At 45.0% G+C, this 23,083-nt stretch overlaps 2 protein-coding genes across 6 annotated transcripts in view; both read left to right on the plus strand.

The window, feature by feature from the left end:
* The first annotated feature begins 8,091 nt into the window (after positions 1 to 8,091).
* MANBAL (mannosidase beta like) lies at positions 8,092 to 13,471 on the plus strand. Of its 5 annotated transcripts, none has more exons than XM_076072887.1 (3): positions 8,092 to 8,704; positions 10,001 to 10,023; positions 10,502 to 13,471. In XM_076072887.1, the coding sequence occupies exon 3, from the start codon at positions 10,523 to 10,525 to the stop codon at positions 10,784 to 10,786; it is 264 nt and encodes an 87-aa protein (XP_075929002.1). In that variant the 5' UTR covers positions 8,092 to 8,704; positions 10,001 to 10,023; positions 10,502 to 10,522; the 3' UTR covers positions 10,787 to 13,471. The 5 variants fall into 5 exon arrangements, with proteins under 5 accessions (XP_075929002.1, XP_075929001.1, XP_075929003.1 ...); XM_076072889.1 differs by having other exon boundaries at positions 8,093 to 8,301; XM_076072886.1 differs by lacking the exon at positions 10,001 to 10,023 and having other exon boundaries at positions 8,092 to 8,706.
* A 5,237-nt stretch (positions 13,472 to 18,708) lies between these two features.
* NADK (NAD kinase) overlaps positions 18,709 to 23,083 on the plus strand; it is a 59,289-nt gene continuing 54,914 nt past the window's right edge. Inside the window, exons 1-2 of the mRNA XM_032968340.2 lie at positions 18,709 to 19,892; positions 21,873 to 22,015. Coding sequence (XP_032824231.1) covers positions 21,873 to 22,015 — 143 coding nt within the window. The 5' untranslated portion in view covers positions 18,709 to 19,892. The remainder of the gene's footprint in view (positions 19,893 to 21,872; positions 22,016 to 23,083) is intronic.

A 23,083-nucleotide genomic window follows, 5' to 3' on the forward strand; every position in this document is an offset into this window, starting at 1 on the left:
TAACACTGCAGGTCACAACAACACACACACACACTCATCACACTGCATGTCACAACAACACACACACACTCATCACACTGCAGGTCACAACAACACACACACACTCATCACACTGCAGGTCACAACAACACACACACACTCATCACACTGCAGGTCACAACAACACACACAACCACTCACCACACTGCAGGTCACAACAACACACACACACTCATCACACTGCAGGTCACAACAACACACACAACCACTCACCACACTGCAGGTCACAACAACACACACACAACCACTCAACACACTGCAGGTCACATCAACACACACACACTCATCACACTGCATGTCACAACAACACTCACCCACTCATAACACTGCAGGTCACAACAACACACACACACACTCATCACACTGCAGGTCACAACAACACACACACAACCACTCACCACACTGCAGGTCACAACAACAAAGAAAAAACAAAGATTCCCCGTTTAGCCTTAATAGAGTGTTGGGACAAGTGTTGTGAGCGAGTACCTATGAAGGCTGGCACTGTGGCACATAAGGGGGTAGGTGGCCAGCACCACGCCCGGCCGCCTTTGTCTCCCCAGTGGCGATGCTTAGGGGCCGTCCATAAATGACGTCACGCGATTTTTGACGATTTTTGACCACCCCCCCCCCCCCATCGTCACACGGCGTCACAAAAAGTCAAACCCCCCCCTCAAATATGACGTCACAAAGCTCTGCCCCCCTCCCCAAAAAAATAAAACATGCTTCAAATCGATTTAAATTATTGTCATTGTAGTGCGTATTTAATGTGCCGCTGCACTCTGATGTTGTAGGAGGAAACATTTCTAGATTTAAAGCTTTCGTGACTGCAAGGATCCATACTCTTTGGTTCTATTCGGTAAAGTCACGTAAAAAACAAAAAATAAAAAATTCACGATGTTTCGGCCACAACACAAGTGGCCTTCATCAGGTGAAGGGACCAGACTGTCTAGAGGACAGCGCTGGAGTGAACACAGCCAAACTCAGACCGTGACCTTTAAGCTGTGTGAGAGGAAGCAGAGCGCCTTGACAAAGGAATTAGCATAAAAATTTGCATTTAATTGGCGGACTTAGCATGATGAACGATGTACAGGGGGGGAGCATGTGCAAACCTGCGAGGGGGGGAGGGGGGGGGGGGAGTTTACATATTGATGGTGTGAAAAGGGAATTTAAGCAGCTGCGAAAGTTTGGGATACCACTACTAGAAAGATATACTGTACCATTGAAAATTAGTTTAATGTTTGGTTTGATTCAGAACATCTTTCCAATGGTTGCTTAATTTGAAACCATCCTCTCGGTTGAAATTGTGTCTGTGTTTGTAAATCTTAATTGCCTCGTGAACAGGACTCTCCTACAAGCTCATTTAATGTTAACACAAAAAATGTCACCTTCTGATTTGAATCACGTAGACAACATGACTGCTTCTTCTGCTGATTCACTGGCAGTCAAATGTAAAGTTAACCTGATTTCTAAATTCAACCACCTATCAAAGAAGAACCCAGTTCCACATATAACAAAACTAGACATCAACAAAATCGTCATTAATCAGAGTAGCACCCCAATTTCGGACAATCTGAAAACAGTACTGGCTAGGGGGCTGAATTTTGCTGTCACCCCAAAACACATAGCGGTAGATGATATCATCTCTCAGGTCGATGTAGCCCTCAAAGGCGTAGGACACATTCAAGCAGACGTTGCGAGAGCTGAAATAGCCACTATTCTTAAGAATACTAAGAAACCCATTAGTAACATCAGCAAAAATGAACGCTCTGAACTCGCGAATTTAAAAAACAGAAGTGATATAGTCATCCTCTCAGCCGATAAAGGCAACGCTACTGTAATTATGGATAAAGATTCATACAACAAAATCCAGAATCTGCTCAACGATGGAAGTTACTCAAAAATCAAAAATGACCCTACTAATAGCCTAGCAATAAAAACCTACAAGATTATCACAAGTTCGACCTCCCTAATCGACCCAACTAAACGTCCCTCCCTAAAACCTTCTGCTGCAAGACCCCCTAGATTCTATGGTCTTCCCAAGATTCATAAAGAAGGCACCCCACTACGACCCATCGTATCCACGATCAACTCCCCTACCTATAGACTAGCCCGTTTTCTGTCAGATACCTTGCTGCCTTTCACTGGCAAGACCGCCTCAGCAGTACTTTACTCAGCCCAATTGGTCTCTATGGTCAAAGACGTTGTACTGTCCCCTGACGATATCCTTGTCAGCTTCGGTGGTCTCTTCGTTCACCAAGGTCCCAGTACCTGATACCATTGAAATAATTGAAAATTTGGTCCAACATGGACTAGACCCCGATACACCTGCACTGGTTAGGCACTGCCTCAACAATACCTACTTTACTTGGAATGGCTCCTTCTACAAACAAAATGAGGGTACCCCCATGGGATCCCCCTTGTCACCAGTGATAGCCAATATTTTCATGGAGAAATTTGAATCAGACGCCATCCAGACTTCCACCCTCAGACCTTCCCTGTGGAAGAGATATGTAGTCGACACTTTCGTCATTTGGCCACATGGCCTCCCGGCTTTGAACCTTTTCCTAGACCACATTAATTCCAGACACCCCGCCATCAAATTCACCATGGAGGTGGAGAAAGATGGCAAGCTGCCATTCTTGGATGTTCTGTTTGAGAGAAGACCTGATGGCTCATTGGGACATTCTGTCTACAGGAAACCCACCCACACAGATTCCTACTTGAAACCTGATTCCCACCATCACCTGACGCAAAAGAATTCTCTCATCAAAACGTTATACCACAGGGCTCATTGCATTTCGGACCAACACCACCTGACCAGTGAATTAAAGCATGTACATCTGACCCTAAAAAGGAATGGATACTCTGACCGTACCATCCGCCAAGCTGTTTCTCCCTCCATACAGAAACAACCACTTGATACTCCGATCAAAACCATCACACTACCATATATAGCAGGCGTTACTAAAAAGATCTCCAAAATTCTAAACAAACACAAGATCCTGGTCCGGTTCAATACAGTACACAAAATCCGTGACCTGATCCCTTCCGTGAAGGATGTCATTCCTGACTTACAGTACCCCGGAGTTTACAAATTGATCTGCACCTGTGGTGACTGCTATATCGGGGAGACGAAACGACATGTCTCTGCCCGAATTCGCGAGCACAAATCAGATTTGAAACACGGCAGAACGAATTCTTCTGCCGTAGCTGATCACTGTTACAACACTGTGGGTGATCACGATATAATTTTCTCCGATACGAAGGTTCTTTGCAAACCCACGGGTTTTTATCAGAGATTTGTTCACGAGGCAATTCAGATTTACAAACACAGACACAATTTCAACCGAGAGGATGGTTTCAAATTAAGCAACCATTGGAAAGATGTTCTGAATCAAACCAAACATTAAACTAATTTCCAATGGTACAGTATATTTTTTCAAGTAGTAGTATCCCAAACTTTCGCAGCTGCTTAATTTCGCTTTTCACACCATCAATATGTAAACTCCCCCCCCCTCCCCCCCTCGCAGGTCTGCACATGCTCCCACCCTGTATATCGTTCATCATGCTAAGTCCGCCAATTAAATGCTAATTTTTATGTTAATTCCTTTGTCAAGGCGCTCTGCTTCCTCTCACACAGCTTAAAGGTCACGGTCTGAGCTTGGCTGTGTTCACTCCAGCGCTGTCCTCTAGACAGTCTGGTCCCTTCACCTGATGAAGGCCACTTGTGTTGTGGCCGAAACATCGTGAATTTTTTATTTTTTGTTTTTTACGTGACTTTACCGAATAGAACCAAAGAGTAGAGAAAACATTTATTAAAAAGTATATTGAATTAAGTAGAACGTGTTGTCTATATTTATTAAAAGTTGCGCATTTTTACGTACCATCATTTATAGACGGCCCCTTACACACCACACCGGGTACTCATTTGAAGCTAAGTCCGTTTCAGATAATCGTCACCGGTGTTGACCGTTAGCGATGGCCCGGTTCGTAGCACAGCGCGATGACCGCTACACGACCGCTTCCCGAGGTCACAGCGACACTCACCCACCACACTGCAGGTCACGGTCGTATAACTTTTGCTCAAATCAATAAACATGTTAACTCTTACACTATTACAACTTTGGATCGTGCCGTTTGTTGATGACTGCTCGACGTTTCGTGACCTTGGGCCTGTGCTCAGCAAGTGTGCTAAAAAAATAAATAAATAAAACACTGACCCGTACGCTATGTCTGTTATTGGTAAAGTATTAAGTTATCATTGATGTTCCAAACCACCCAGCTCTGGAAGAGATACACATGGTATGAGGTGAATTGAAGGGACCTCAAGTTGTAGTTCTGTGATATTCGCTTCCGTGGCCCGTTGATTCAAATACTCTAATCAACTCAATACGCATCGGCGCATAGTTTGTTATAAATCACGTGAAATTTTATATTGAGTGTATGGGAACATATTACTGGACATTGCTAGGAGAAGCATACACATAATTTGAAAGGTATTGCCAAATCAGTGGAGTATGATTACTACTATTACTGCAGGACAGTAATTGTAATGTGGCAAACGGGGAAATTGTAAAACAAATGAGACTGAAAGAGAGATTAAAGGTGTAATTGAGTTAAAATGTCCAATTCCCAAAGTTACATTTTTTCCGTGTTTAGTGGAGTCTGGGTCAGTGGAACTGCGAGAAAAGTAACCATGGCAACCGCCAATTCACGCATATCAATAAAATAATCGATACAATTCCATAGCTGTCAACATACGGTTTACCCCGTATTCTTGTACAGGGAAATTCGAGTTTTTAGGTCCATACCAAGAATGTCTGAATTGCTCTATAATAAGGTAAGGGCACTGATAAGGGGTTGACGTGTATGATTATAGGCAGAGACCCATCGAGATCCATAGTGATGGATAGATATCTATAGATACATAGATACCCACAGAAACCCACGTAGATACAGAGACACAGACACAGTGAGGGAAAAAAGTATTTGATCCCCTGCTGATTTTGTACGTTTGCCCACTGACAAAGAAATGATCAGTCTATAATTTTAATGGTAGGTTTATTTGAACAGTGAGAGACAGAATAACAAACAAAATCCAGAAAAACGCATGTCAAAAATTGTATTAATTGATTTGCATATTAATGAGGGAAATAAGTATTTGACCCCTCTGCAAAACATAACTTAGTACTTGGTGGCAAAAGCCTTGTTGGCAATCACAGAGGTCAGACGTTTCTTGTAGTTGGCCACCAGGTTTGCATACATCTCAGGAGGGATTTTGTTCCACTCCTCTTTGCAGATCTTCTCCAAGTCATTCAGGTTTCGAGGCTGACGTTTGGCAACTCGAACCTTCAGCTCCCTCCACAGATTTGCTATGGGATTAAGGTCTGGAGACTGGCTAGGCCACTCCAGGACCTTAATGTGCTTCTTCTTGAGCCAGAATAAAATAATCAAATAACAATAAAATTCTCACGACGTTTCGACCACAACGCAAGCCGGCCGTCAGACGGCCGTCTTGCGTTGTGGTCGAAACATTGTGAGAATTGTATTTGTGTTATTTTATTATTTGATTCTCATTCTACGTGACTTTACCGAAAGAACCAAAGAAGATTAATCCTTGCAGTCACGAAAGCTTTAAATCGAAAAATAAAGAAGTGGTTGAAGAAAGACAAACGTTGTTCGTGTAAAGTTTAACCACTATACAGGTAACGAGCTGAGATTAGGAGCACTCCCATTAAGAGTGTGCTCCTAATCTCAGCTCGTTACCTGTATAAAATACACCTGGGAGCCAGAAATATTTCTGACTGAGAGGGGGTCAAATACGTATTTCCATCATTAAAATGCAAAACAATTTATAAAATTTTTGACATGCGTTTTTCTGGATTTTCTTGTTGTTATTCTGTCTCTCACTATTCAAATAAACCTACCATTAAAATTATAGACTGTCAGTGGGCAAACGTACAAAATCAGCAGGGGATCAAATACTTTTTTCCCTCACTGTAGAGCATAGCCTTCAACCCATACGGTTTACCCCGTATTCTTGTACAGGGAAATTAGAGTTTCCAGGTCCAGACGGCGTACAGCCGTTTCACTACGGGCAACAACAGCAACATTGTCTATTTGTGTTTCTCCCTTGTGATTGGACTTTGTAGGATGTACGTTGAGATTTATAAGGGGCACGGGATGACCAATAAGGTCTGAATTGGTCTGTAATAAGGTAGGCGGCACTGATAAGGGGTTGAAAGATATGCGATTGGTATCACCTATCGATAAAAAATCGATGTTTCCACGCACTCTCGATTGTTGCTACAAAGCGTGCGTGCGCCAGTCTGTTGTTTACAACTGATGCAAAGTTCTACACACGCGCGTTTAAATATGAGCATTTGTTAATTCAAGGGGAGAAAAATGTAATTGATACGGAGCGTGTATTATAGGGGAATAACAACACCGGCACGAACCGAATCAAATTATTGGATCTGTAAATACTGAACTAGATTTGAATCGGCAGGACAGAACCCTTGAATGTTTAAAGTAATTATTTATTGCGAGACGTAGTAACGTGCCCAGTAACCACCAGGGTAGTTAACGATCCCTTAAACAATCGTGAAGTTCTGAAGTAATAATCTCTTCAATTTTAATTTAAAGCTTTCGTGACTGCAGGGATTCATATTCTTGGTTATTTCGGTAAAGTCACGTTGAAGGGAAACAATAAAATAATAAAAATATAAAACAATTAAATTCTCACGACGTTTCGAAAGCAACACAAGCAATCATCATCAGGTGTGAAAACCACAACAAGAAATTTTGAAAAAAGTGGCAGTTTTTTGTCAACGTCAGCACCACGGAGAGCGATTTGACAGTTATTCAGATGGACGAGTCCATCTATGTTCGGAAAAGAGGAGGGGGGGAGACGAAAATAATGGATGCGGTCTGAAAGCCACCTTAAGCGTGATCAATCAATTAAGACCCGAAACGGTTTATCAAATCCTTCCAATGATTGCTAAGCCAGAATCCATCTTCTCGGTTGAAGTTGTCTCTGTGTTTGTATATGTGGATAGCCTCATGAACGAATCTCTCATGGTAGCCAGATGGCTTGCAAAGAACCTCTGTCTTGAAGAAGTCAATGTCATGTGAGCCTACTGAATTATAACAGTGATCTGCCACGGCCGAGGTGTTGGTCCTACCGTGTTTAAGGTCTGCTTTGTGTTCACGAATGCGGTCCGGGACATGTCGTTTGGTTTCTCCTATGTAACTACTACCACAGAGGCAACTTAGTTTGTAGACGCCAGGGTACTGTATGTCCGGAATCACATCTTTTACAGACGGAACCAGATCACGGATTTTATGTAATGTGTTGAATCGGACCTGGATCTTGTGTTTATTCAAGATTTTGGAGATCTTTTTTGTGATCCCCGCAATGTAGGGTAAAGTGATGGCTTTGAAAGGCTCCTCAAGAGGGTCCTTCTTCATGGTTGGAGTGATGGCTTTGCGGATTATGTAGTCGGAATAACCATTAGCCTTAAGAGCTTGGTGTACGTGCTTGAGTTCACTGGCTATGTGTTCCTGGTCGGATATGCATTGGGCTCTATGGTGCAGAGTCTTGATGAGAGAATTCTTCTGTGATGGATGTTGGTGGGAATCCGGTTTCAGATAAGCATCCGTATGGGTAGCTTACCTGTAGACAGAGTGGCTCATTGCACCATCAGTCGAAACGTCGTGAGAATTTTATTGTTTTATATTTTTATTATTTAATTGTTTCCCTTCTACGTGGTGACTTTACCGAAAGAACCAAGAATATAATAATCTCTCAATAACGACTCTTACGCTGACGATTCACTTATATCGATCCTAGTAATCGATTACTTGCAGGTGATACAGTCGACAACTCTACATGCTAATGCCATGCCAATGTCACACACGGCCAATTTGAATGAAACAAAAAAATATAGAATAGCACGAACTAGACAGGAATAGTATAACACAAATAAAAATATCCATTCATATATTTCTAAAAATGATGGTGAATAGCATCGCGTGGCTGGATCGATCCTCGCTTAAGCAAGAATCGGAATCGGTCATCAGCTGCTCTTGGTACAGTGCGAGGGTGCTAACCCTTCCTCTGCACTCGCGCTCGGCTCGAGCGAGAGGCAAGGGGAACTCTCCCCTCTCTCTCCTTTCCCCTCCTCCTCCTCCTTCCCTCGCCACCCCAGGGAAGAGTCTTCCCACCACCACCATCACCACCTCCTCCTCTTCCTACGCAGACGGTGATTCACGCAGGCCTTATCAATCGAGGGCTTTCGGCAATTGCGGGAGATCATACGCGGCCCTCCCGGGGCACGGAGGCCTGGAGCAAGTCGTGGTGGGTGGGGGGTTGTCGCAGGAGGCAAAAGGCGAAGATCCTCCGCCCGGGTAGCCCTTTGAGCAACTGTTGGGGAACGTGCTGTTAGCGGGGTAGCGCCTGCGAAGGTCGGCACGGCAACACGGAGAGGGTCGGGGTGGGTAACGACAATCACGCCCGGGCGCGAGCTTCGTCTCGCCTCGTGGGGATGTTGACGCGTCGCACCAGATACTCGATTGAGGCCGAGTCGACCTAGGGGCGGAGGACCGGTGCATAGGATCGTCAGCGGTGGTGGCCGTGAGGGAGAGAGACCCCGTGAGTAGGCCTCGGTAAGGTAAAAAGGTCAAAACAACGGAGCCTACCTTTAACTTACCACCATACAATCACTCTACCCTTATCTTTTACCCTTTAGTAAGGTAAGGTTAAAGGTCAAAAGCAACGAGCCTACCTTTACCCTAGCTTTTACCCTTACCCCAGCTTTTACCCTTACCCCATACAGATTACCCAATTACAGGACAATTACTGGGGTGCTACACATTAAAAAGGTTGATAACAGGTAAATGCTAGGTAGAGCGCTTTTACTGGTAGGAACGAAGTTGTAAACTGAGTGTACCAGCCTGCAATAGATTCATGTGTCCGTCCGTCCCCTTTCAATACTTTAACGAAGTGAAATCTCGTGCTGTTGGGGTGTAAAAATAAAATTGCGCAAAATTCCAATGTTCCTACCAGCCCACCCTGCAGGGACCTGTTTCATCTATAGAATACTCTCGATTATTCCAGTTTTTAAATGGAGGCCACGAATTACCGGGTAATTCTTCCACGCTACCTTTACCCTACCCCTTGGCACGTCGAAACCTTTACCCTTTTACCCGGTAAAAAGGGTAAATTACCTTGCCGAAGCGTCTCAACGCTTCTGGGTACAGCACCACCTGCGTTTGCATCATTTTAGTGACTCCAATTTATTTGTGGCCAATAACAGCGAATTACGTGATAACCGTTTGAAATGTACGTGTGTTATCAAGTCATTTACCCTTGGCTATATTAATAAGTCGGTATGACTAAAACTTTGCGACGCTACGTGGTATCAATGTCTGCTCTGGCCAATGGATTAAGGCGGAGATAGACGTAGAGACATGCGCACATAAGCAGAAACAAAGACGTGAAAACATCAAAGACACCGAGAGATTAAGAGGAAGACACAGAAGCATGGAAAGATGTCGACATTTAGACAGATACAGATACACTTGAGATACATTAATGAAGCATTTCACAGAAACATGCAGAGTACAAATACACAGTGACACAAAGAGATTGCATTGAGAGAGAAGTGGAGAAATAAAGTATTTCCACAAACTAACGTGTACGCACGGTATTTATTTAACTCAATTGAAATTGGGCCATCGATACCAAGACGAACGAAAAGCTTGTGCAATTTTTGTTAAATGTTTACTTTAAAATGTTTGGAACTTGCTCACTTTTGTCGAATCGACGTTGCGTTTTGTGGGCCTATTTGCAGTTGTCTATTTCGTGCTTGTGCTTTCTAAATCTGTTTAGAATCCGTGCCTGAATTTTGTCTTAAAATGTGCAATTTTTTGTGAAATTGTTGCCTCTCCTTTTCATGACCGGCGAATAAAGACAAACCCCAGGTGACCTTGCAGAACATCGCAAGTGCTACAGATCGATTCCTGCCACTACAGCCGGCACAGAATCTTGAACAATCCTCTCTTCATATTCTTAGCTCTTTCGGTAAAGTCACGTTGAAGGGAAAACAATAAAATAGTAAAATATATATAAAACAATAAAAATTCTCACGACGTTTCGACCATAACACAAACGGTCATCATCAGGTGTGAAAACCAACGGCAAGAAACATTTGAAAGAAGTGGCGGTTCGCATTTCTTTATTTGTGCCACTTCTTTCAAATGTTTCTTGCCGTTGGTTTTTCACACCTGATGACGACCGTTTGCGTTATGGTCGAAACGTCGTGAGAATATTTTTTATTGTTTAATATATATTTTATTATTTAATTGTTTCCCTTCAACGTGACTTGACCGAAAGAGCTAAGAATATGAATTGCTGCAGTCACAAAAGCTTTAAATCAAAATTTAATCCTCTCTTCCTCAGCTCCCGTTCACTGCCGTGACAATGGCCACCGATGAGCTGTTGGCCCCAGACGTCCCGGAGCTCAGCCTCTTTGAACGACTGCTGAACCACGGCCTCCTCCTGGGCGCCCTGTTCCAGCTGCTGTGCATTCTGGCCGTCGTAATGCTGCCTGACAAGGCGGCGGCGGAGGCGGAGCAGGGCCATGCCCCGGCGGGTTCCTCAACGCCTGCCGAGGCCGAGCCGCCTCGCGCGAGCCGCCACCTCCAGGGCAAGAAGCCGAAGAAGGAGAACAAAAAAAAGAAGTAGTGAAGCCGGACCGTGCCGAAGACGCCGTCGTCACGTAGTTATTACTTAATTTCATTTTTGGTACTCGCACACGCATCCCAGGGCAGGGGGTCGGCAAACAAAATAACGGGAAGATAGATTTTCTTTTTTTCGAATTCGGTAGTCAAAACTGAATGTGTCAAGTCCCGCAGTGCACGCGACTACTATACGCGGCCCTTAATAAATAACGTCACGAAGCGGTCCTTAAAGAGAGCCACATGCGGCTGCAGAGCCGCGGGTTACCGATGCCTGTCCTAGTGCAAGGTTATCATGAAAGCACCCGTAACATGAGGACATACATTTCGTATTTGCACCCCCCTATAGTACAAGGTTGTCACGAAGGTGCTGTGTTTCTTAAAATATTAGAGGAGTCTGCAGAGTGGGGGGGGGGGGGTGTGATTGTGCGATGTTGCATTACTCACTTAGATAATTTTCGAGTTATTTTCGAATTTTCCAAATTTGGACCGTGACGCCAGTGCACATGGCCTCCTGTTTCCAAAAATGTCACGGAATCCTTAAATTCCACTGTAAAACGTACAGTGCGTATATGTTAACGCTCCTGCAGTATGAGCCATGGATGTCGCTGGGCTTTTACCGTGAACCCCTGCAACAGGTGGGAAAGCTGCTATCAATTATTCAAGCAATCGATTAATCTGCAGATTATCGGTGGGAGTACTCGACTAATTGGACAACGCGCAAAAATAGTTGTCTGGGAAAAGTCTCATTTCTGCTGCCATGTGCTGCTGAATGGGAGGTAATGAACAGGGCTTGGCGATGGTCATCGGCACTGTCCAGTTTGGTGGTGGCTTGTGGGGGGTGGGGGTTCCCTCCTTCGGGAGGCAGAGACTCCCAAAACCCCTCTGCGCTTAGATGGGTAGCCAGGAAATGGCATTACAACAAGTGGGTTCATGAACCTTTCTGTGTGGACCTTGGAGTGTTATCCCCTCCTACGTGTGCATTTTACATTACATATACTGTATCACCTTTAAAGATTATCCTCATTAGTTTATTATATATTTGTATGTCTTAGTTTATGTATTTGCCGACGGTTTTATGTTTTTGCAAATGGTAATTTCTAAACCATGTTTGTTTATTTTCAGTAGTTTTGTATTGCACTCTTTTGAATTTTCTGTGCTTGCCTGCATGACTACGGTCTCTCTTGATAAGGAGACGTTTTTGTCTCACTGGGCTCTTTCCTGGTTATAATTATTTTCCTACTACAGTGAATTACTACACTACATAGCTCTCCGATGTGTCATTGGGTTGTACGGCGTGTTGTTAAACATGATGTCTGACGTTTCATTCCATGTTCTGGAAGCTTCAGGTATTATCGAGTTCCTGAGGAGCAAGCTAGAAAGCTTAACGACACGATGACAAAACCTACTGCACGCTTGTGCAAAGGGTTGTTTTGTGATTCACCATATGAAGTTGCTCAAACTAAAAAGCCTCCTTTGAATGCATCGGTGCAGTTCGGTTTGTGGCGATTGATTCATCATCATCCTTAGCCATGATGTAACCACTGCTGGATGGATGAAGGCTTCCTCGTGATCTTGCGGTGCAACAGTCCCCACCTAGCTCCTACACACGAGATAATTTAATCTCCAGTGCGGAGGAAATCCTCTTGGGTGTGTTCACTCTATTGGCTGCCACCAGTGTTATACTTGACCAACAGCCATCATCCCGTCCGGCGGCAACGTGTCTTGTCCAAGCAGGTTATTTAGTAACTATTTTTATACAAGTACTGTGGTATTCATTTGAAAATAAACGGTACTGCTTATTGCATGTTTAACCAGGATGCTTCCATAACAGACTTGTTTAGGAGGGTTTCTAATATTAATCTTTGGAGCAGAATAAAATATACAATGACATCTGTTTAGGCTGGCCCTTGTCGTGCAATAGATGCACGTGTCAGTCGGTATACAACACTGCATTGGGTAATATCCATTCTTCCACTCATGATACAAGCATAGACGTGTGTTAAAGAACTGATGTTTTATACCAAGTACTGTATATGTAAGAATACTTTACATTTTGCCTAATGAAGCCAGCTAAATTTTACAAACAAAACAGGAGAAAATAAAAATGAGATTAAAACCTGAACACGAATATCATTGCTGAAATTATTCTCAACTTGAATCATGGCAAGTCCATCAGATCACTGGAGATTTGTTATATTTCCTAATTGGTCGAGGATATCCATTTCAAGATGGTGTAAAGACAGTGTGCGCTTATGGAACCCTAAGCTTTTTTATTCATTTCAAATTGTCGCAAGACGCAATCCTTTTCGTTTCAAATGTCCACATCGTCTTCCCCGTGTTGCAAGGCTCGTTGGAAGCTGACATTCTGTCCTCATCCCCCCCCCCCCAAAAAAAAACCAATTGTCATGGTGTCTCGCTGAACGGCTCCTCGCATTGGCAAGAATGTACTTAACGGAGTAGGATTTTCAGGGTCATGAATACACCAGTTGTGACTGCCTAGCCAGCGCTACGCTTGAAAACGTGCCAGATACTGAGCCCTTTGTGTAGGGGAAAGCTGCTGATGTGTTTAAAGCCAGCGCGAGCAGAGAGAAGACCTCTCAATTAGTTGGATAGGAGTTTATAACATTGACAACGGGGTGTCTGAAAAAAATATCTTCCATTATTAAATAAAGTTTCCCAGCTGTTTGAACTGCATGGTTGAAATATTGGCAACATATTGCTTTTAGTTATAGCAATATAACTAGAAGAGAACGGTTCATGGAAACATGCTTACATGAAAATGCCGTGTGCAATGAACGTTGAATATTTGATTTTACTGTACAATGAACTTTTGTGTTTCTACCACTAGGTGTCAGACGAGTACCCTGCCAACAAAAATTGGGTCCTTAGAGATAGCAAAATGTGTAATTTTTGGATGTGGGCTTTTAAAGTGTTATCCGTGTAAAATGAGAATTACAGAGATTGGTGAAAACGCTACCAGGTTCATAGGTCAATTTTTCGCAGGTATCGTAGTTTTGAGAACACTGGATGCATCGATATGGCGTGACGTTGGCAGGCCGGGCTTGTCTGCCAGCGTCAAGTTCGGGCGCCACGGTGGTGAGATATTAACTAGGAAGTCGTGGGTTTCGATCCCGACCCTGACGCCTGCTGTATATTTTAACTTTGCACGTTATCTCCGTGGTCGTGTGGATTTATCTCCTGGTCCTCCGGTCTTTTCCTCCACATTTAGAAACATGGCTTTATAATTTTCGGCTGCTATACATTTCCACATGCTAAGCCACTTTATTGGACTATCATTTGTGGCCAATTTGCTTCTTAAAAAGAGCTTTATAGCTCAGCGGGCCTTACCTGGTGAAGTTAAAGTAGTTTCAAAAATAGTTTATAGTCTGGAAAAACGTAACAACTTGTCGAGACACCTATATAGCTCAGCCCACTGAGCTATATGGCCACTGAGCTATATGGCTCACTGAGCTATTTGGCTCACTGAGCTATATGGCCCACTGAGCTATATGGCCCACTGAGCTATATGGCCCACTGAGCTATATGGCCCACTGAGCTATATGGCTCACTGAGCTATATGGCCCACTGAGCTATATGGCCACTGAGCTATATGGCCACTGAGCTATATGGCCCACTGAGCTATATGGCCCACTGAGCTATATGGCCCACTGAGCTATATGGCCCACTGAGCTATATGGCCCACTGAGCTATATAGCTATTTATCATCATGCGCATCTCACAATGCATACATATCGTGTGCGACGAGCGTAGCCGCTTGGAGGAGTGGGTTACGAGTGCCACTGAGATGCGTTGAGACCCGTTGCACGCAAGACACAAACGTGTGTAAAAACTACACAGCCATTGTTCTATAGGCAGCAAAAATCCCATAAAGCATTTCCTGCAAAAGTGCGCTGTCCTCCTCTTGTCTTAGGTCACCAATAAAAAATAAATTTGAGCACATGTGACCAACTGAGCAAATGCCGATGAGTCATAATTATGACAACACCCGGTTCAACGTGTATTACTGCATAACTGCTCCTGTCACTTTGTGACATTTGTTCAAATGATGGTGACCTAAGACAAGATGACCACTGTATTTTTAAAAATAATTAGAACTGCTGATGCTTATGTATAATTATAATGCACAAGGGCTGCGTGTTACACATTTTTGCGTCTCATTTGAAATTCGTGGTTTTCCAGCGGGCACAATTATTCTATTACTACGGGTTTTTTTTAAAATCATTTCCAAATTTGTTTGGACGTTGAGATACACAACAGCAGAAGACGATGCTTTTCCGTAGCGACTAATATTTACAAACGGAGAAACATGTTACGTTGGTCAGCTAGTAAAGTTACAAACTGCATTGTAAAGGCTAGTGAAACTGCTCATGTGAGCATTGATCATAAGTGTACCAGGCTTCAGAAGTTTATTGACCGAGCAGAGCCCATAGAGATATACAGCTCTTTTTTTCAATGGCATCTGAAAGTCCACGTGTGAGTCAGATGGTAGTGCACAGCAAAGTGTACACACCTTCAGTAGTGCTGCTATCGCATTGGGAGCCCTCAGCAAAATGTATTGTTTTGGAGACCCCCCTCCCACCACCACTTTCGATCTATAAGTCCCCGAGTGAGATGATGAAAGAGATGTAGGCAAGAGATGTAGTGATATGATAGATATATAGACAAAAGGTGGAGGTGTTGTGAGTGGAGAGAGTAGATAACACATGGGACGTCATAAAATAAGAACTGTAGAAAATAGGCAAATAGTTTAGAAGTATGATGCAAACAAGATAGAAATTAGTCATTGTAATTAAAAAAAAATGTTTTCACTTTATTAGGATCTTAACTGTACCTGATATTTAATGCACCCACATTTTTTTTTATGAATTCAGGGCCGACCCCTGCATTAGACTCATCTGCCAGCGAGACGGCGATCCACCGCACTGATCATTTGCCCAGTATTAACATGCAACGCTCCGCCAACGTTGGCATGTGGTTGGAACCGTTGGACCAACATTGGCCCAACTTTGACCCAACGTTCCATGTTTACTGGGTGGCTGTTAGTGTATCAGGTGTCTCGCAATGGGACTTTCCATGACAGTTATGTTTCCAAGGTGGAATATAGCCATCACCGAATTCACCGGACCTGACACCGATTGACTACTTTGTGTCGATGAGGAAGCTCGTAAACACTTCACAACTAACGCTGAAACCTTTTGTACATTCGCGCTGGCCCTAAGAGGTGGAGGGTGGGAGGGGGGCATAACAACTCTTGTAAAGATGACCCAGTCTGGTCAAATAAAAAAAAAAGTTCCATCACTTTTAGGGATTTTGCCTCCTGAAAACCCAGCAATATTAACTAAAAATTGTAGGCAAAATGGACAACTGTATTTGCAAATATGCAAATTCAGTTTGCACTGACATCTACCCCACACACAGGCAAATTGATGTTAAAAAGCGTCGGGTAATCCAGGCGTATGCATTATTTTTCTAAACATGTTTTTTTGGTAAGAAATCCCTGCAGAAATAACTGTTATTGGTAGCTCTCCCCATGAACATCCCTTAACGCCGCTACTGGCAGAACAAGAGTCATGACCCTATTTTGTACGAAAACATTCCAACCTAACCTAAAAATGCTGGCCGTCATCCACACCGCTAACATATCTTGCTGTGCTAAACACAACGCGTCGCTTCGATTGCAACAAGAGGGACACACACACACGTGTTGTGTTCAGAGGTGAAGCTATTGCGGCTCGTACGAGGGCGACAACGCAATTACGTGCCAACGTTGGCCCAATGTTGGCATTTTTCCTGGCATGGCTAACTGGGGTAGCGGCAGAACTGGACTGCACAAAGATCCCCTGCCCTGTGCCATGTCGCCAGTTCTCTCTCGCAGCAGGGCTGCCAAGTACGTACGGGGGTATAGGCATGCTGTTGGAGGCAGTGTTATTTTAGCTCCACAATACAGCTGGGATGTACAATCATTTAAGTAATTGATTAGTCTACCAATTATCGGTTTGATCACGGTATTCGACTTATCGACCACAGGAAAACAGTTGGAGGGGGGAAAATCCCACTTCTGTCCACACGTGTGCCGCCGGACGGGAGGCTAAAGGCGACGATTGATGATGCCATCTGTATCGTCAGACACGTCACAAGGTAAACTCTACCCCTCCTTTAGGAACTCTTTTTCTCAACTACGGTGACCTTACGATCATACATACAATGTTTGTGATCTCGAAATAAATTGCTCCGCGAAAATGCTTGTTAGCATCTGACACCCACACCCATCCACCACCTGGCTGGTACCGATAAGCCACTTTTAGACAAATGGTAGTCGGGTTACGACTGTCCCCTTGTTCTATACTCAGACTAAGCCAGGGCAAACAATACACGAGTCTCCAGATGCAGCTTGAGCCTACACACACTGATACTGTCTCACAAAACACCACCTCATTGTGAAAGACCCCAACGCCCAAGATCCCCCTGGGCTTGATCTTCCACGAAGCTCACGGTCCACCCTAAACCGCATCCACTGCGCAAAAACCATGGCAGTAGATGCGGATACCTGACGCACAAATGGAAACTTTCCAAAAAAAAGCGACTGTGGCCATCCAGAGCAGAGACCGTAACAAGGTAAGAGCGAGGCAGTGGCCCGATCCACGAAGACGAATGGAGACATCGCAGCGACCATACCACTCCGCCTGCTTTCTCACGCGCTTGTCCGCGCTTGACCACCTCAATGTGGAATTGTAAGCCGTTGCTCTTTCATCCACATCGGCCGTACGAAAGAAGAAGAAGAATAAGAAGAAGACCGGACTCGAGACACTCCGAGAGCAGTGGAGTTTCGCGCAAATTGGTCCCGGAAACCTGATTGACAGGCTCTGGAGCGAGTTAAAAATTCCAGGGTCTGAGTTCAAAAACCGCAAAGACAACAACCGCTGTAGTTGTGCAAGACTTGGGGGGGTCAACATTCAAAGTTCGTGTTTAGTACATTATAGCGTACAATACAGTCGTTTTGTCAAACTGCTGCTCCTCCCCAACCCTAACTAGAATATATATTTGATTGTATATCACACATTACTCCCTTGGCGCCGTTGTGCAGAATATTAAATGACAAAATAGATAAGCGGACATTAAGTATCTCCATATATATAAGGCAAAGTTGGGAATGTGTGTCTGTTCAAAATGTTTAGCGTACTTCCCGACATGCAACAAACTTGAAATTTGCCATGTGGGTACTTTCCAGACTGTACACCATGCAAAAATGATAAAAAAATACACTTTTGTGTTTTTTTTAGGGTGGGAGCTCACTAATGCAAATATATTTTTTGCACGGCAAGTGAGCTGTGACGTCAAATCTGTCACGTGACCCGCGCACGTGGAAGCGTAACGCATTGTAGTGTAGTGGTTAGCGCGCTGTCTGTGTATCTGTGTGTTTGTGTGTGTGGAAGCGTAACGCATTGTAGTGTAGTGGTTAGCGCGCTATCTGTGTGTGTATCTGTGTGTTTGTGTGTGTATCTGTGTGTGTATCTGTGTGTTTGTGTGTGTGTCTGTCTGTGTGTCTGTGTTTGTGTGTGTGGAAGCGTAACGCATTGTAGTGTAGTGGTTAGCGCGCTGTCTGTGTGTGTATCTGTGTGTTTGTGTGTCTGTGTGTATCTGTGTGTTTGTGTGTGTGGAAGCGTAACGCATTGTAGTGTAGTGGTTAGCGCGCTGTCTGTGTGTATCTGTGTGTCTGTCTGTGTGTGTGGAAGCGTAACGCATTGTAGTGTAGTGGTTAGCGCGCTGTCTGTGTGTGTGTGTATCTGTGTGTGTGTTTGTGTGTATATGTGTGTATCTGTGTGTTTGTGTGTGTGTGTCTGTGTGTGTCTGTGTGTGTGTCTGTGTGTGGAAGCGTAACGCATTGTAGTGGTGGTTAGCGCGCTGTCTGTGTGTGTGTATCTGTGTTTGTGTGTGTCTGTGTATGTGTCTGTGTGTGTCTGTGTGTGTGTCTGTGTGTATGTGTCTGTGTGTGTGTCTGTGTGTGGAAGCGTAACGCATTGTAGTGTAGTGGTTAGCGCGCTGTGGGTGTGTATCTGTGTGTGTGTCTGTGTGTGGAAGCGTAACGCATTGTAGTGTAGTGGTTAGCGCGCTGCGCTATTGACCCGGCGACCCGAGTTCGATTCCCGCTCACGGCCACCACAGGTGACGATTATTTGAACCGGTCCTGGGCCTCCCCTAGGTCGACTCAGGCTCAAACGAGTAACTGTTATGGTGTGAACATCGCCACTGGGGAGACAAAGGCGGCCGGGTGTGGTGAATCCAAGTCCCGGGCGAAGCTGGGTAGTACAGCTAGTCTTTAACATATTTGCCCCTCCACGTAAAAAAAAAGTATTTATAATATGGCAACCAATCGTCCACACAGACGTTCTGGGAGTACTGAAATCCAGGAGCATTGATTCAGAACGAGCAAAAACCCTGGACCAGTTTCAACATGCAGGCGTCTCGTCAGCAGAGGTAGACTTTTGCTTGAATCGACGTTATAGGCAAGAACCCTTCATCTCGATAGCCGTCTGCCCAGTAAACGTAGACTGTCGGTGCCAACGTTGATCCAACGTTTCCAGCCACGTGCCCAACGTTTGGCGGAACGTTGGGCACATCCATCGGGGTACTTAACCATTTAAAGTTGCTCGTACTTTACAGGCTAGATTTGCTTATTGGGCACCTTTACTAACGAGCGTAGTCACCGAGACGATCGCACGCGCTCGATACCACGACGACGACAAATATTTTGTTGCGGTAGCAAAAGCCCATTGTGATCATTTGAAAAACTTGGCCACGTAAAGTTGGCCCCGTTGTAAACCGCACGAAGTTGTGTGTGTGTCTGTGTGTGTGTGTCTGTGTGTGTGGGGGGGTCTCTTTGTGCGCTGAGCAAAGGCAAATTCTTTTTTTTTGTTGCAAACAACTAGCGAATTGCAATACGCGCGCGTTTATGGGTAACTGTGTGGAAATTGGCCCTTTGACCACATCCCAACGCTGAGCTTTAACATTGAACAGTGCGGTGAAGCTTCCTTTTGTGCCTTCCAAACGAGCTGAAGCGGTCAGCCCGATCAACTTCTTCTCGTAGCACGGTAAGATGATCGTCGCAGATTTCTGTAACCCATTGGCACGGGGTTGGCTACGTACGGTGCGAAAGAAGTTCAAGGCACTGTACCTGTCAACCCGCATTCTTGAACAGGGACATTGAGCGTTTCAGGTCCAAATGTATTTGTGTCTGTGTTTCTCGCCTTTGACGGGACTTTGTAGGGTGAACGTTGAGTTTAATAAGGGGCACGGGATGACCAATAAGGTGTGAGTTGGTCTGTAATAAGATAGGCGGCAGTGATAAGGGGTTGACAGGCATGTAGTGGTGAGTGTAGTCGTGGTGATTGTCTATTTGTTTGTGTTTCTCCCTTGTGATGGGAATTTGTAGGGTGAACGTTGAGTTTAATAAGGGACACGGGATGACCAATAAGGTCTGAATTGCTCTGTAATAAGATAGGCACTGATAAGGCGTTGACAGGTATAGGTAATGTATAGGTAATGTTCTAATATGACACAGGCATTCATGCAACCCGGAAAATAAATATCCACAGATACCAATAAATAGTTAAGACGTGTGTATATTGAACAACGCCACAGCACGGGGCTCTGTCTGACCACTCAGCAGACACTCTCCCACGCATAGACACAACAAGGCAGACATAAACAATGATTCCCCTATAAAGCCTTGAGAGACTTGGGGCAAGTGCTAATGACCCCGCACCTCCGATTAGCAGGGTTGGCGACGTACGGTGCGAATGAAGTTCAACATACATACGACCCAGGGTGTGGGTTGGGGGGGTGAGGCCCTCATCCAGCAGTGGATTGAGCACTGTGGTACACACGTTGTTCTGCTCTGCTCTTGTAAGGCGCTTCCAAATCCAATTCATGTTTAAACGCCGTATAAATGTTGAACTTCTTTCACGCCGTACGTAACCAACCGTGCTAATCGGAGGTGAGCAAGTGCAGTCTTAAATTTTGATTTAAAGCTTTCGTGACTGCAGGGATTCATATTCTTGGTTCTTTCGGTAAAGCCACGTAGAAGGGAAACAATAAAAAAATAAAAAAATAAAATTCTCACGACGTTTCGACTGCTACACAAGCAATCATCACTTTTTTCAATTTTTCTTGCTGTGGTTTTCACACCTGATGATGATTGCTTGTGTTGCAGTCGAAACAGTCGTGAGAATGTTATTGTTTTATATTTTTATTATTTTATTGTTTCCCTTCTACGTGACTTTACCGAAAGAACCAAGAATATAAGTGCAGTCTTGTTCAAATAACGCGGGTGATGCTACTCTTGCTTGCACTAAGTTACGTTAAATTATTCCCTATTACTCTTAAAGATTTTACTCTTAAGATTTTACTCTTAAAGAAAATCCTAAATTCCCAATTGTTTAAATGTATCCCGTGCTAGGGCTTCTGTCGTGGCCGTGGGTACGCGGCAGGGCACGTGGCCTCAAAGTGCACCTAGCCTGGCACAGTGATACCGTCACCGCCTCCTCTTAGTGTCTGTGAATGTGAACAAGTGCAGTCTTGTTCACTTGACAAAAGGTGACGCCACTCTCGTTTACACGGACCGTGCATTAAATAATTTCCCCACACACACACAGTATATATACATTATCTAAGAAACACAGCTTACACTTTCATCCATTCCCCCTAAATGATTCGTGAAAATCCCAATTGTTTTAAACACTTCTCGTCCGCACCTAAGGCTGCTTGCTTGCTTGCTGTGCCATCTGAGCCGGCACGCGGCAGGGCACGTGGCCCTGTACAGTAACAGCCCCGGTACAGTAACAGCATCGGGCCCCATTCGCGCGCGAACTGCGCCCTGCGGCGTCACCCCTCACCTCATAGCAGCAGCAGTAGCAGCGACAACAACAACAACAAAACTCGCGCTGTTCCTCTTGTCACACACACACAAGTCGTAGAGACACCGGTTTTCCCTCAGAAACATTACACACTAACCCTAACGCCCCTCTGGGCACGCCGCCCGTGTCTTTTCCCACCACTACCACCACCAACAGATGGCGGAGAGAGACGTCGCGGGCTCGGCGAAGCGGGCCGGGGACGCGGGCGAGGCGCGGCGCGGCCTGAGGGAGCGCGCCGAGTCGCAGTGCGAGGCGGCGCCGCCTTGCCGCGCCGCGTCCAGGCACATCCCAGCGGCGTGGTGAGTACACGCACGCGTGTCTGTGTCTGTGTGTGTCTCAGTGTGTCTCTGTCTCTCTGTGTGTGTGTCTGAGTGTGTCTCTGTGTGTCTCAGTGTGTCTCTGTGTGTCACAGTGTGTGTCTGAGTGTCTCTGTGTGTCTGTGTGTGTGTCTCTCTCTGTGTGTCTCAGTGTGTGTCTGAGTGTCTCTGTCTCTCTGTGTGTGTCTGAGTGTCTCTGTGTGTCTGTGTGTGTCTGTCTCAGTGTGTCTGTGTGTGTGTCTGTCTCAGTGTGTGTCTGAGTGTCTCAGTGTGTGTCTGAGTGTCTCTGTGTGTCTGTGTGTGTCTGTCTAAGTGTGTCTGTGTGTGTCTCTGTCTGAGTGTGTGTCTGTGTGTCTGTGTGTGTCTCAGTGTGTCTGAGTGTCTCTGTCTCTCTGTGTGTGTCTATGTGTCTCAGTGTGTGTCTGAGTGTCTCTGTGTGTGTCTGAGTGTCTCTGTCTCTCTCTGTGTGTCTGTCTCAGTGTGTCTGTGTGTGTCTGTCTCTCTGTGTGTGTCTGAGTATCTGTGTGTGTGTCTGCGTGTCTCTGTGTGTCTGTCTCTCTGTGTGTGTTTGAGTGTCTGTCTCTCTGTGTGTGTGAGTGTCTGTGTGTGTGTCTGAGTGTCTGTGTGTGTCTGTCTCTCTGTGTGTGTCTGAGGGTCTCTGTGTGTCTGTCTCTCTTTGTGTGTCTGAGTGTCTGTGTGTGTGTGTGTCTGAGTGTCTCTGTGTGTCTGTGTGTCTGTCTCTCTGTGTGTGTCTGAGTGTCTGTCTCTCTGTGTGTGTGAGTGTCTGAGTGTCTCTGTGTGTCTGTGTGTCTGTCTCTCTGTGTGTCTGTGTCTGAGTGTCTGTCTTTGCATTTCCTGTGTTTGTGTGACTGTGTCCGTGTGAGGAGCTGTAGTGCAACGTTTAGCGCGCTGCGCTACGATCCCGACGAACAGAGTTCAATTCCAGCTCACGGCCAACACCGGTGACGATTATTTGAACCGGTCCTGGGCCTTCCCTAGGTCGACTCAGCCTCAAATGAGTACCCTGTGCGGTGTGTAAACACCGCCACT

Source organism: Petromyzon marinus, chromosome 39 (genome assembly GCF_048934315.1).
Source record: "Petromyzon marinus isolate PM22_M1 ecotype Great Lakes invasive population chromosome 39, UKy_Petmar_22M1.pri1.0, whole genome shotgun sequence".
Lineage (NCBI taxonomy): Eukaryota > Metazoa > Chordata > Hyperoartia > Petromyzontiformes > Petromyzontidae > Petromyzon > Petromyzon marinus.

What these genes read in the sequence shown, in the direction of transcription:
- MANBAL (XM_076072886.1), top strand. Translation starts at nt 10,523, where the DNA reads ATGGCCACCGATGAGCTGTTGGCCCCAGACGTCCCGGAGCTCAGCCTC.